At 40.4% G+C, this 14,422-nt stretch overlaps 1 protein-coding gene and 1 long non-coding RNA gene across 4 annotated transcripts in view; both read right to left on the bottom strand.

Annotated features, from left to right (window-relative positions):
* Window positions 1-14,422, bottom strand: part of AEBP2 (AE binding protein 2) — a 38,224-nt gene that overhangs the window by 3,350 nt on the left and 20,452 nt on the right. Inside the window, exons 4-8 of one of the 3 annotated variants that reach the window (XM_081879981.1) lie at window positions 13,254-13,440; window positions 7,706-7,830; window positions 2,870-2,937; window positions 1,580-1,693; window positions 1,016-1,080 (exon numbers count right to left, since the gene is read on the bottom strand). In XM_081879981.1, coding sequence (XP_081736107.1) covers window positions 1,026-1,080; window positions 1,580-1,693; window positions 2,870-2,937; window positions 7,706-7,830; window positions 13,254-13,440 — 549 coding nt within the window. In that variant the 3' untranslated portion in view covers window positions 1,016-1,025. Of the gene's footprint in view, window positions 1-1,015; window positions 1,081-1,579; window positions 1,694-2,869; window positions 2,938-7,701; window positions 10,118-13,253; window positions 13,441-14,422 lie in introns of those variants that run through there. The other 2 variants (XM_081879982.1, XM_081879983.1) reach the window with 2 other exon arrangements.
* Window positions 10,661-13,247, bottom strand: LOC309352036. The gene is made up of 2 exons (XR_014161039.1): window positions 11,141-13,247; window positions 10,661-11,042 (listed from the first exon to the last, which is right to left on the bottom strand). It is a non-coding gene; the product is annotated as an uncharacterized lncRNA (long non-coding RNA).

Below are 14,422 nucleotides of genomic sequence, written 5' to 3' on the forward strand. Positions count from 1 at the left end.
TGCAGTTTAAATCTCCTCAAAACAGCTGGAACACATTTCACTACTGCATCATGTACATCTGAAAACCCACAGGGCCAGTGTAACAGGGTAAAACACTCGTGACTGACTGCTTTGTGTTTATATCACTCACAATTACTTTTGTTGCATAGCGTATTTGATAGCAGCGTGCACTTTCCCAAGGCAAAACTGAAGCTGATTAATCGAAAACTTGAGAAATAAAAGGTAAGTGGAAAGGCTTACTGGACATCAACACCCCAACTCAGTGTTCCCCACCTGGCTTGGGATCCCATACAAATGTTCATAAAAGTATATAGCCACATATATCGAATTGCGTCAGGGGAAAAGGTGTGGCATTATGATACGTAAACAGCTTCCTGATATAGCATCAAGCTACCCTTAAGCTAGTGCTGGGCTTGATGGAGTTCTTTAAGGATGGCGTTCTTCCCATGCCTACTAACTGACTCACTGGGGGTTGAAGCAAGGGCTTCCAGTATTCAAAAGAAGAAGAAAGGGAAGAAGGTATGGTCTTCTGTTAAGCAGTTCTTGCTCTTAATCTCTGATTGACAACAGCAGTTTAAAAAGTGCAGGAACACAGAGGTTTCCTATGACAGGAGAAAGTTTTGTTTTGAATATGCACCATATATTCAATACAACAGTTTTCTTTTAAAACATTTCAGAATTTGCGGGGGGGGGGGGGGATGTACAGAAGATTTAGTGGTGGGCACCTTTAGGCATTAATATAAAGGAAACAAATCTGCTTTTAAGAAGCTGATTTAGATAATCAGATCTCAAGCGGCACCTGATGCTCAAAAACGGGTTACAAGAGCTGACCACCCCCTCTCCCCAAAGTGGAAAGAAAGTTATTTTCAAATTTAAAAATTGCACTGAGCATAGATTTCAGAGTAATACCACGTGTATTACAGGCCAAGAATAATTAGCATATATTTATTAAAATATATATGAGAAGATAAATTTGGACTTTTAAAAGTTGGTATACAAAAATTGGTATACAAACCAGCATGATCTTAACAGAAGTGATCTTTCAGGATTCCACTGTGTGTACCTCCTTTACTAGACTTTCTGTACACCAAGCACAAAACAGTAAAATACACTTGGTAAATATACACATTCCCTTTTCCTCTCACTATAGTTTAAGAACTGTTAAAATGATCTCAAACCTCAAAACTTAACTTTTTGATGCTGTTTTTGTTGGAAGTTGATGTATTGGTGTATCAAATGCTATTTACTTTCTCTAACTTCTGGCAATAAAACTAAGGTGAAATTAAGAATACTTAATTAAGAATACCTCCGTCTACTTGACAGACTAAAAAGACATATCTAGGCATTAACTGTTAGAATATTTTTCAACTCTTTTTAGTTGTGTTTTTTTTATGTTTTATCACCGCTAGGTCTTCCACCCATGGCTCCTTCAGTAGGAAAGTGAGGATATAAATCAAATTAATCAAATGATAAATAAAACTTAAGCTACCAGGATTACTATTTTTGGCATCAGCTTCAAAAAGTCAAGCGAGGCTTAAGGGCATAATGAGAAGAGAACAATCAAAAATTTAGAAGTTACCTGTATATGTTTGGGTCCAGAAGCAAGGCAGCATCTTTTGGTAGTTTTGATAAATGAACTACTTTAGTTTTTAATTGATGTCGCTCACTTTCATTTACCCACACATCAGGAAGACTATGAATTACAAAAAAATTAAAAAATTGTCAACCTTTTCCCCCAACCATAGATGTTCTAAACGACATTTAAAAACAAAATCCTCACCAATGAATGTGCACTACTGTCAGATTAGACAATGAACATGGTCTATGAGTGGAATGGTTTTCAGTAGTAACAGCCTTGCTTAGCTTACACATGAACTAAGGGAACCAATGTTGGATAACCATTCAATGACAACGACAACATGCGTATTCTCAGGATTCTACTTAATGCAAAGTGATGGCAGCATTGCACACAAGGAAACACTGTATATACCTGATGAAACAGCCATGGACCATTAAAAATTAGCTTTCCTGTTCTCCTTGTCATCCAAAAGATGAGAATACTGCTAGATCCTGCACAGGACTCTCATAGGTTTTTGAGATGCTAAGCCATAAGGCAGTAGAAATGTTTTAACTTCTTTTGGCAATGAAAATCCTAGCCTGTGCAAGAGCATGGATTCAACCATCAGCATCCATTATAATTCAACTTACCGGTGCATCATGATGAGACAACCAATGCAACTACTCTTGGTTTAAGAAGTGCCTCTTCCTCATAGTGGCCATACTTCCATTTGCACACCACAAAAAACTAGCTTTAAACAGAAATAAAAGCTGTCCTGCATCCAATAAGCACAAATAGCTTAGAATATTGCAGATAAAATGAATTGCAGTTTCAACAAGTCAGGAGAATTATAAGGAAATTGCAATCTTCCCAGGCCGGTGTTTTTCATCATGATAGCAAAACACGTGAAACAGCAAAGGACGAAGATGCACTAATATACAGTGCATGCATGCATGAGCAATCACACAGCAAAATCTGCTGGGACGATAAGACTTAGGATGCAGCAGATCTCTGGCTCAAGTTGGCATCCCCAACCTCAGCTCAGCTGAAGAGACATTGGCATAGCTTGCTAATTTCTAAACTGCTTCCAGTTTTTAGTCCCCCAATAGTGGTGTTTCAGGGACCAGACTGGATCCTAACTAAGCCTGTTCACGTGAACTGGCAATATGGCATAGAACTCTTTTTTCCCTCTGCCAAGCTTAAGTAGTGCAGCAGCAGCCAGCCCACTGCTAAATGGAGTCTGAATCTGGTGTAGCTTACACCAGCTTGCTTTGCGGCATTTCTTGTGCATAGGCTTGCTCCCATACTCACATATCCTCTGGTGTCCAGTGAAGTAGCAGCTTTATCTTTCCAGACTCCTCTTTTCTCTTAGCTATTACCTAAAAACAACAGTCAAAATTATTGGGCTAAAATTTGTTGACTGGCACTCATAACCATGCATGGAAAGTGTCTTATCACTCTGCAAACAACAGTGTACCACTGGAATAAATTAGGCAAATTGAATCAATAAGCACAGAAGTATAGACTTCGCACACACTTTTAATATCTGGAGGCCTGGTATTGTTTTCAAGTCTCTTCATTGTGTGAGATACTTGCAGGGGGGAATACACAGGTAAAGGGAAGGGAGGACAGAGCTGCGTCAGGAAATCAAACCTCATGAGGAACAGTTGAGAGAATTGAGTACATTTAGCATGAGAAAGAGGAGACTAAGAGGAGATATAATAGCCATTTTCAAATTATCTTAAGAGCTGACACATGGAAGAGGGAACAAGCTTGTTTTCTCCTGCTCCAGAGGGTAAACACTTGAACCAATGGCTTCACGTTACAAGAAAGGAAATTCTGACTAAACATCAGAAAGAACTTTCTAACTGTAAGAACTGTTCAACAGTGGAACAGACTCCTTCATGAGGTTGTGGACTTCCTTGGAGGATTTTAAGCAGAGGCTGGATGTCCAGCTGCCATGGATGCTTTAGCTGAGATTCCTGCACTGCAGTGGGGTTGGACTAGATTCCTCTAGGGGCCCCTTCCAACTCTATAACCTTTTACCAGAAAATATTCTTTATATTTAATGTTAACTACAAACTTGAAAATGGCAAGGAAGTTATTTATTACATTATTGCAGCCAATTCCTGGGTGCATGTGGTGGTGCTGGCGACCACTACTAGCTTCTGCCTCCAGTCTAATGTATTACAATATTAACACAATGCGGTGTGTTTGCATACAATATATGTATGGGAGTCTTAGACACAAATGAGACAGTACAGAGGAACATGACCCTTGTGGTCCCTACTAGCGCTAGTTCTATTACTCTATGGGGACACTGCTCAGCATCTCCTCAGAAAAATAATAGTTGAAAAGACATGTAACACGTCAGTATTGCATTTGCTTTCCTACTGCTGCACCAAGGAAATGGTAACACAAGACCATGTGCTTTTATCCCCAATGTTTTTATGCAGTTTGCCTTTTAAATTTCTGTCCAAAAGCTTGCTGGTTGTAAGGGATGCACGAGTGCAGAATTGAGAGGGAAGGTGTTTGTCTCATCTCTAGAAGCATAGGGAGACAGCCACAAAGCTCTTGTGGAAGAAGAATCACCTCCTTTAATGAAGTTCTAGAACGTTCCTGGAACTGACTCTGAACTGGCTCAAGGGGGAGGTGGGACTGCAAACAACATGAAGAAGAACTGGAGTTCTCCTATGCAAAAGAAACTGTTCAGTTTTAAAGCACAGATCTATAAAAGGTCAGCTCCAGCTGGGAATTAAGGTTAGACCTAAGTAAATGGAATTCTGCTGACCTCTTCTGGAGAAGAGCAGAAATGCAAATGCAGAAACTATAAGAGAGCAGGCATTTTAATTTTTATTTTGAAGTCTGTCATTCTGTATGTTATATGGCTTAGACCCAGTTCTCCTTGCTGCCCCTGCTGGACAGCAGTGGAGTTGACATAATTCCTTCCCCCAAGTTTGTCATGGTGCACCTCCACGTTTCCTTTGCAACTGCTACTGCTCTGATCAGGGGAAGGGAACCTTAGACCCAGGAGTCAAATGCAGCCATTCTAAAAGCCTTTCAATGTGTCCCTCCAGACTCTCCCCAGGACATGTGTCTCCCCATGCCACACATCTTACCAGCCATGCTCTGTACTTTTGCCTGTCTGGAATGTGTCCTTAAACCATTGGTTAATGGGACCTGGCTAGTGGGCCCCATCGTTATCTCCCCCACCCTCACTTGGGCCACGTTTGACAGGCAGGTAGACTTGTCAATCACTTGCCTTCATAATGACACCAAGCGATCCCCTTTTTCCCTGAACAGTCTGAAATGTAGAGCCCACAAAGCATGTTTCAAAGTGCTCTGCAAGTCCCAAACTGATCATAGTTTTACAAAGCCTTTTGCACAGGGCTTCTCAAAAAACACAAATCATGTGACTTGCAGTGTTGGCAAATCCCTTTCAGATAAGCCAGGTTTTTTTGTTGTTGTTGTTTTTTAAAGGTAAAGGTAAAGGGACCCCTGACCATTAGGTCCAGCCGTGACAGACTCTGGGGTTGCGGTGCTCATCTCGCTTTACTGGCCGAGGGAGCCGGTGTACAGCTTCCGGGTCATGTGGCGAGCAGGACTAAGCTGCCTCTGGCAAACCAGAGCAGCGCACAGAAACGCTGTTTACCTTCCCGCTGGAGCGGTACCTATTTATCTACTTGCACTTTGACGTGCTTTCGAACTGCTAGGTTGGCAGGAGCAGGGACCAAGCAACAGGAGCTCACCCCGTCGCAGGGATTCAAACCGCCAACCTTCTGATTGGCAAGTCCTAGGTTCTGAGGTTTAACCCACAGCGCCACCTGCGTTCCCAGATAAGCCAGGTTTTTAATGAAAACATATGATGTCCAGTGCAGGGCAGGTGCGTTTGGTACCTTCAGTGCCTAAACCAGGCATCCCCAACCTGCGGCCCTCCAGATGTTTTGGCCTACAACTCCCATGATCCCTAGCTAACAGGACCAATGGTCAGGGATGATGGGAATTGTAGTCCAAAACATCTGGAGGGTCAAAGGTTGGGGATGCCTGGCCTAAACTGTGATAACATCTGTCGTTTGCCAGGATGGAGATCAGTGCTCCATGCACCAATGAGGAATGAGGTCCTCACTGAAAACGATTCCCCGCCTCTGCTCTATTCCATGTTCTGAAGGCTTGGAACGTGCTGAGGGCTCCATTCCCAGATGTCCTCTAACCTCAAGCACTCTTCAGTAATGACTCACATGAAGAGGGAAAGGAAGTACAGAGGGCTGCACTGCTGTAATTGAAGCCACAGCCCCACTGTTGCAATGCCGGCTGGTTCATGCAGGCTGCTCGCTCATGACTCAGCTGCAACTTCTGTGATGGGAGCCTTTTCTAGTCATGACGACTCCTGAGTGATTTAGAGCAATGGAAGATCAGATTCTGTGTGGTGCAGAGGAGCCTCGGCAAATAGAAAAAGGCTCCCCCCCTGTAGAAGTTACAGCTGAAATCATAAGCATCCAGCAGGAGCAGTATAACACAGGGAACAGAGCTAAAGCTTTGTCCCACTGCTACTTTGTAATTTCTTTCCCTCTTCAAATGCAAGCAATGGCAGTAGACCGTAGGTTCTATGATGTCCAAGTATGACAAACTGAGGTTAGCGCCACCAGGTGGCGCATTGGAAGATGGCCGACAATAACATCTCTCCGACCAACACGAGGTAATAAAAAGGCTGCTATGGGAAGTGTGCAGTCTTCCTACCCCCCCAATATCCTTGGGGACAGCCTTGCCAGCGACGTCCATAATGCACCCCTGGATTCGAAAGAAGGGGGTGCAGGACATTTGGCATCAGCCCTTGGTGGGTTCGGCGCTTCCTGACGCTGTCTCCAATCAGCGCCCTGGTTCGCTTCAGCTCGAAAATATAATTGGAAATATATAATTGGAATGAAGCTGAAGCACTTACATCAAGCAAAGTTCGAGAGATAAGGCTGCTGATTAATGCATCTCTGTGTTTGGAGTGACGGGAGGAGACAAATAAATCAAGCGATGAACCACCTTTACAAGACTGGTATGTGCGGAGCGAAAAAAGAGGGGGGGGTGGAGGAAAAAACTTTTATTTTCTTTGCCTCATGTGAGTATTTATAAACCTCCACCCCAGAGAGACGAATCGTTGCCTTTTACTAATCGCAAGCAAGAATTTAAGAGCTGTGTGGAGTGAATTATTGATTGAAGAGAGGACTGGTAAATATGGAGTGCGGAGGAAAAATTCTATGACACAGTTTTTAATGGCGTCTTGCTAAGACAGGCTTGTCGAAGAAAGACGAGGGGAGGAGGACCAGGGTCATTGGAATGTAAATGATGGATTGAATGTGATAACCTGGCAGAGCCCCTTTGTGATATATGTGGCAAGCTTGGGAAAATTAATAGGACGGACCGAGGATAAATTTTTGAAGAAGGGGAGGAATGGTGGCTGTCCTTATGAGATATGACTTTTGGAGTGTGCAAAATCCACGCAGATGTTGTTTGTTCCTAACCTGCTTGCGAAGACTATCAGAGATTGCAAAGAAAGGAATACATGATAACAACAAGAAGATGAAGAAGTAATAAAGAGACTATCTGGACAGATCTGGATAGAACCGTTTGATAAAAGCAGTAACAGAAGTGATGTTTTGATTCTCGTTCGGAGCTTGATGTAAGGGTACCCCCAACAAAATTTTAAAATCTGGCTGTATAATTTAGAAGTAATATGATTTGGAAATAATGTGATTGGATTGGCCTGTTAATAAAAATTATGTTTTTTAAAAAAAGACAAACTGAGGTTAGCATTAACCATAGTATGCCCAATTGAGACACCACAGGCTACTGGGTTTGAAGGAAACCTAGAGACCTGAGAAAGCAAAGTTCAAAATCTCATTTAGCCATGACTCCCATTTAGTGACTTTGGGTCCAAGTCAGTTCCTCTCAGCCTAACCTATTTCACTGGATTGCTGTCAAGAAGTGCAAAATATAACCTCCTCCAAAGCGTCTTACTACCATTCCTGTATAAGGAACATTTTGAGCAATCAAAATGCTGTGAAAATGAAATCTGCCATGAACATGTGGACATGAATATATCTAAGCAGTGTTTAAAAGCTGAACATCTTATTAAGGTAAGTACAGAAGAATACTTACAGTACTGTGAAATACGACACTGTGGCCTTTTCCTAAACTTTCTATGTGAGCAGAAAGGTTGAAGCAGATAGCTCGATGTCGTATGGCGTCTAGAGTCTGTGCATCAAAGAAGTCATGTGGTCTTGCTAAAAAAAGAAAAAAAGCCTTCAAAACTAATGGAAGAGCATGTTAAGTATTCAAATATTCAAGCTACAAGGGTCGTATTCTATTATGAAGCAAAGTTTACTGGTTAAAAATAAATTCTGATCAGCTTCACAACAACTCCCTAAACTAACTGAAATGTTCAATGCACTTGCTTTTAGGATGGGCAAGCATCTTACAGATGTCATCCTATTTGAACTGTGCTTCTCTCTAAATCTACTCTGTCCAAACTTAACACAACCAATACTAAGAAAAATGGCGCTTATAAACTGAAGACAAGCAGTCCCTGTAACTGCACTTAAGTAGCAGTGAGACAGCCTTTGGAAATGAGCAATTTCTTCAGGATAGCACATTCAACTGAAGGTACTGTCTTATATACAGACTCTTTCAGAAGGTTACAGAAGAACAAAATCATACTAGAATTGCTTCAACTATATTAACTCAAAAGAGCAATAATAACCAAATACTCAGTACAAAAGGTTTTTATTCACATGCAAGCCTTGCCTGCAGGGCATTATATAAATTTAAATTTCTCTATTAAAATTAATATGGTGGCTGCCCTTTTGAATTATAAACTTAAAAAGCAGGAAAGCAAAGCAGGCAAAAATCAATGTATTTTATGAGCATTATGATGAAGAAAAATTCTTAATCATTTACACCTGGTGGAATCTTATTAATAATATCTAATCAGCATCAGTTCTTAAAGAAGAGAAAGAAAAAGTTATCGACCAATCTCAGAACAGTTGTAATTTCCACAATAAAGAGACATCAGCAGAGATATACAAGTCATTCATATCCCAAATTCCACTTAAAGCAAAGCAAAACAAAAACAAAAGTAACAAAAAACAGGTTTATCACATATACAACCAGCAACATTCTGATTTGCGTAACATTCCAGTATTCTCTCTGCTTCGGGGGCAAACTTAGCAATGAGTCTTATAATATATTTCAGATGATATTGTAATAAAAGGTGACCAACAAACCGGCAGATTCATCCAAGAAAATTATAGTTGCTTAAACAGAACGCCCCCCTAAAGCATCTTACAATTTACAAAACAGAATACTGTGAACTAAGTCTTCTACATCACATGATACACATAAACAAAAGCAAAATAAGTACCATATTTTTCCGTGTATAAGATGCCCCCATGTATAAGACGCCCCCTATTTTTGTGTACTCCAAATTAAGGAAAACACCCCTCAGCACTACCAGTGTATCAGACAAGCCCCAATTTTAAACCTGAGTTTTTGGTTAAAAAACCTAGGCTTATACATGGAAAAATATGGGATGTGCCAGTTCTTTTCATAAAAACAAGCCTTAAACTTACAGTTTTAGCTGAGGAAGAATCAACATCCTTCTAGGCCTACGAAATCATTAGTTGGCAGTCTATACGAATCAGTGTAATTTGCTTTCATTCATTTTGTACTAAAAGTTATTATTATGGACCATATAATTGTGTTCCACTGACTAAGAGAAAACTTTTGAGCAACCTTGGGAAATGAAATCTTAAAAGATCTAGACAAATCTTTAAATATACATACCTCAAAAACAAGCAATTTAGAACAGTTTAAGATTAAACTTAGATGAGTTCTTACCTATATATAATGTTAACTGCCAAATCTTCGGAACATTTCATTTTAGATGTATAAAAATTATACATCACTAGGAGTGTTTTTAATTATGCAAGTTCTGCCTAAAATACCTTCCACTCACATTATGCTAGTTTGCTTAAAATGCTAGAAATTGAAAATATTCTGAATAGATGGAATAAAAACTGCAGATGACTACTTCAGCACTGTTCAACTGATACTGATATTCTACTTCAACAGACTGTACCAATGTCTTAGCTCAATTAAAACAGTTCTCCAAACCATGGTCTGGGAAATCAGAAACTGGAATCACACACTTCTCTTCTTCCCTCCACTTTTAAGTTTAGCTCCAACCATAGTTTGCTGTGACATCAAAACCGGTAAACCATAATTAGTGCTTATCACCCGGACAATTAGAAACCACAATTCAAACTGAAGTTTCATCTTCTGGTTTGGAGGTAGGACAAGCAATTTTAGGCACTACAATTATGCTCAGTGCTAAACTGCAAAAAGAAAGTGAAGAAGATTGTGTGAAGGGGGTAGAGCAGGCCTCTGAATTGAATCTTAGTACTGAGAACAAGAGAATCCGAGGACAGAAATAAGACTGAGCAAATATGCTTAAAAACTTTCAGGGAAGCAAACATCCATGTGACTGCTTATGTAATTGGGTTATGAAGGTATCTACAGCAAGAAAAAGGAAAAAATACATTTGATTCAACTTTATACATTCACTATACAAGCGAACACATAAATATATTTACTGACTCATTTACTGCAACAGTAAGGGAAACAAAGATGTAAAACTGGGGAATCAAGTTTCAATTCTCTGGATACTACTAATGTAAACACTGGAAACTAATTCTTGATTTTTTGAAAGAGGTAGCTTTAAATCCTTATTCATCACCTTGTGGTTTTTTTTAAAGCAAGCTACAGCTTGTTGTTTAGCAAGCTTCCCTCTTATTTTCAACAACTGCAAGAGTGGCAAGCTTGCTTTCTCAACCGTGTTGCACATCAAGTACTGCTGGTTTATATAACATAACTATGCAATAGTTCAATGCCAGTAAGTCAAATCTGGTATAATGAAATTAATCGAAACTATAGGAACAAACTTTACTCTGCAGTTTTGTTTGCAACAGAAGCAACACTTGAAATTATAATTAACAAGAAATTAATAGGTTCTGGACTAAAAGGAAGTGCTGCAGTTGTATTTCCCTTTTTTTAAAAAAAAAAGTACCTTCCATTTTGGCAAATAAGCTATAGTAGTTTCAATATTACTAAAATTCTAGCAGAAAAAAATGGTAAAATTCTTCTGCAAAGGAGGACAGAACTGCACTTTACTATGGTTGTAAACCTAAATTTTTAAGTCTTAGTCAGGGTGTTTGATTCATCACTATCAAGTTTCATCTAAAGTCAAATGTAAAAAAAAAAAAAAGAAAAGAAAAAGGAAAGAAGGCTGGGTACTTCCGGTGGCCTCCAAACTTGGGCTAGAGATTGGCCCAGAAGCTGCAGCTGGTGCAAAACGCAGTGGCTCAGCTGTTCACTGGAGCAGGATATCGCTGACAAGTTACCCCACAATTGAAGAATTGCACTGGCTGCCGATTAGCCACTGGTGCTGCTTTTGGTGTATAAAACCCTATATGGCTTGGGACCAGGATACCTGAAAGATCATCTCACCCCTTATATACCCAACTGATCACTGCACACTACAGGTGAGGGCCTCCTGCTAATACCATCTCATCAGGAGGTCTGTTCCACACAATGTAGGAATCCAGCCTTTAGTGTTGTGACACACACCCCTTGGAATTCCCTCCCCTTAAATACTAGATAGGCGCCGTCTCGGTCTTTTCAGTGCCTACTGAAGACAACAAGACTTTTAAGTTGAGCTCTTTCCCAGTCTGCATCTTATATTGGAATTGTTTTTTAAGGTAGTGTTTCTCAAACTTCTGTCGCCAGCTGTTGCTGGACTGCAACTCCCATCTAGCTAGGGATGATGGGATGTTTAGTCCAACAACAGCTTGGGACCCTAGTTTGAGAAACACTGTTTCAAGGGGTATTTATTGTTGCTTGCCACCCTGGGCTGCTATGGGAAAAAGAGCAGGATATGCCTTCAATAAATAAAAGATACTGTAAAGGAGAAAATAGAACACGATGTAGTGGTGCAGTTGATTGTGTATCACATTCAGCTGGTAAAAGTGGATGACATACACTTTTTCTTTTTAAAAATGCTTGATTTAACGAGTTTGATTGCATATACATATACACTGCTTTCAGTCAAAATGTGCAAACTCAGTTCCAATGCTGACATATATTACGTTGACATTAGGGGATAGGAAAACCCCATTTGTGGCACCGATTTGTGATGGTCAACTAATGCATGCAAATCATCACTTGAAGCTGCAGGTGAAGAATGCCGAACATGCCCGTATGAACTGGCCCCACAGCCTGGCAGTTTGTCCAGAGACCATGTTACAATTATTGAGGTCTAGCTTTCCACAACTGGGTGCCCTTCAGGTGTCACTGAGCATGACCCCCATCAACTCTAGCCAGTGCAGCCATGATTGTGGCTTGTGCTAATGGGAGTTATAGTTCAAAAATGCCTGGAGGACATCAAAACGGGGAAAGTTGAAATGAGCACAAATAGGAAGAAGGGCCATTTTAGTTTTTAATTTCTGAAGTAGTAGTTTTAAATTAGTTCCCCAAATAGATTAACCATGTTGGGATTCTGAATAAAGGAGGAGCCCATAAGAACATTTATTCAAGCTTAGCTCTGTTTTTGTTTTTTAAAGGAAGATGAACCAAACAAGAATGGATGGAGCTGATTGGAAGGTGTTTGGATGCAATGGCACTCCTGTTTGAGGCTGCTTCATCTCCCTCCCTTCCCGGGTTATGTATGGCTTGCACCTTGGCACAAGAGCACAAGGGTTCTCGTTTTGCCACTCTCACTGGGAGACAGGAACAACAGTGGGAACATGAGAAGGAAGAAGGCTGGGTTACTGTGAGTCAGAAGGGTTTCCACCAGTTAATGTATTTAAACTGGGCTTCAGGTGCATGAGTTTGGAAGTGCTCTCCCCACCTCCCATTGAGTTTTACATGCCTTGAAGATCACTGACAATATGGATTAGTACAGGCTCAATGGTGAACTTGTTTTGTCTATGGCTAAGACAGCAAGAGCATGGAGGCACAGTATTGTGCTCCCTACCATCAGCTCCCTGTCCAGAATGAATTCCCCATGCCCCTTTCTTGCTAGTTTTAACCATGCTTAAACTTTACATCAGCACTGGCCTTATCTATTTGCGGCTCAGTCTTTTAGCAGTGGTTAAATGTTCGCCAACATAGTGTGGCATCAGCCCTATAAGAGAGCAGGGTCCAAAACCTTCATACATCCAACCTCCTTAAACCTAACAAATTACTGTGAAGTCAGTAGCACATAAAGTATGGTACAGCTACCATCTATGAAACTGTGGTGCACCCAGTTTCTGGACTTAGACAATATTATGATTATAGACACACATTAGTTTAGATAACTGCTCCGAGTCCAGAAAAGAACAGATCCCTTCTGTTTTTCAGGAGGCCCACAGAATGTTCCCCTCTACTGTGAAGTACTTGCATCTATTCTGGCTGGCAGAGTTGTGGAAATGGACCAGCTGATATAAGCATCTCTATCTGTACCTTACATAAAAGATCTTAAATCAAAAGTTGAAAACAATGGAATTTATAGGCTAGCAAAAAATCAATAACTAAAAAGTGGACAAGTAGTCAAGAAAGGCAGTTTTTAAAGTTTACGCTGGATATTACTGTAGAGGTTTCATGTGCTTACGTAAAGAGCGCCTCCGCTTGTTCTTTAACTTCCTTCTTTTGTTCATTCCAGCTTTAGAAGGAGATTCTTCTTTAGCCTTTGGCTGGTTGGTAACTTTTGAAGAATTCTGCTGGCTGAAGTGTGTTGGCACGTGACGAGCCAGCCCACTCTGAGACGCAAAGCTCGCATTGCACCCTCCAACGACACACTAAGAAATACAAAATCAGAAACGCTCAATTAAGGCATCATAAGGAAGCTACCGATTCATTCTCACTTTGCAGTGCTGCTCCTTTAACAACGGAACAACAAATTCAGGCAACACATTTAAAAGTGCTTATTTCAAAAAGAATTTCCTATTCCCTGGATGTCCCTAATGCAGATCTGTGTGTGTTAACAAGGAATGATAGTTGAATCAAAGCTGACCTCCAAATACTCGAGCACTCAATCCATTCCAATTATACCATGCAAACATACGCCTTGTTCTAATTTAAAAAATCCTGAAATCACATCATGGGCAAGGGACAATTTTCTTGCATGCTACACAACCACCATCCATTCCTATGAGTATTTCACATGGGTAAAATACTTGTTCTCCTGACCAAGGAAGAAACCTTAAAGAAAACTAACTATTAAAGAAAATTTTATTACAGTCAATTTAAGGCTCCTTTCTACACATTTCATTGAGTACTGTGGTTAAAGTGGATTAGGTGGTTATGTTCCAAACAAGCAACATGAGCCAGCCCCAACCATATGCATCAAAAATTGCAGACATTACAAAGACCAGTATGAGCGAACAGACTACGTCAAGCAGTCTGCTGTTCAAGGATACTGAGGGCATGTTGCCCTTGAATAACATCAAGCTGCTGAGAAAAAACGTCAATACAGTAGATAAGTAAAAGCTGCTACGCATATCCTTACTACTCCCTGAAGGTTTCTCAGTAAGGAATATTTTGAATTCTCATTTGTGCTGAAATGTTTTCTTTGGATAGAAGAAATATAATTTTGTCTGCTTGGGTTCCAAAAGTGACATTGTTAGGAGAACCTCCAATCTAGTATTAGTATTATACCAGCCCCCCCACCCTAACCTGCTCCTAACTTTATATGCATTTAATATACCATCTCACACACAAGCTAAGTTTATTTAACCTGAGCAGAGGACCCCAATGCCACAACAGAATGTGCTATCTACC

This window comes from Podarcis erhardii (genome assembly GCF_964252035.2).
Source record: "Podarcis erhardii genome assembly, chromosome: 10".
In the NCBI taxonomy this organism is placed as follows: domain Eukaryota; kingdom Metazoa; phylum Chordata; class Lepidosauria; order Squamata; family Lacertidae; genus Podarcis; species Podarcis erhardii.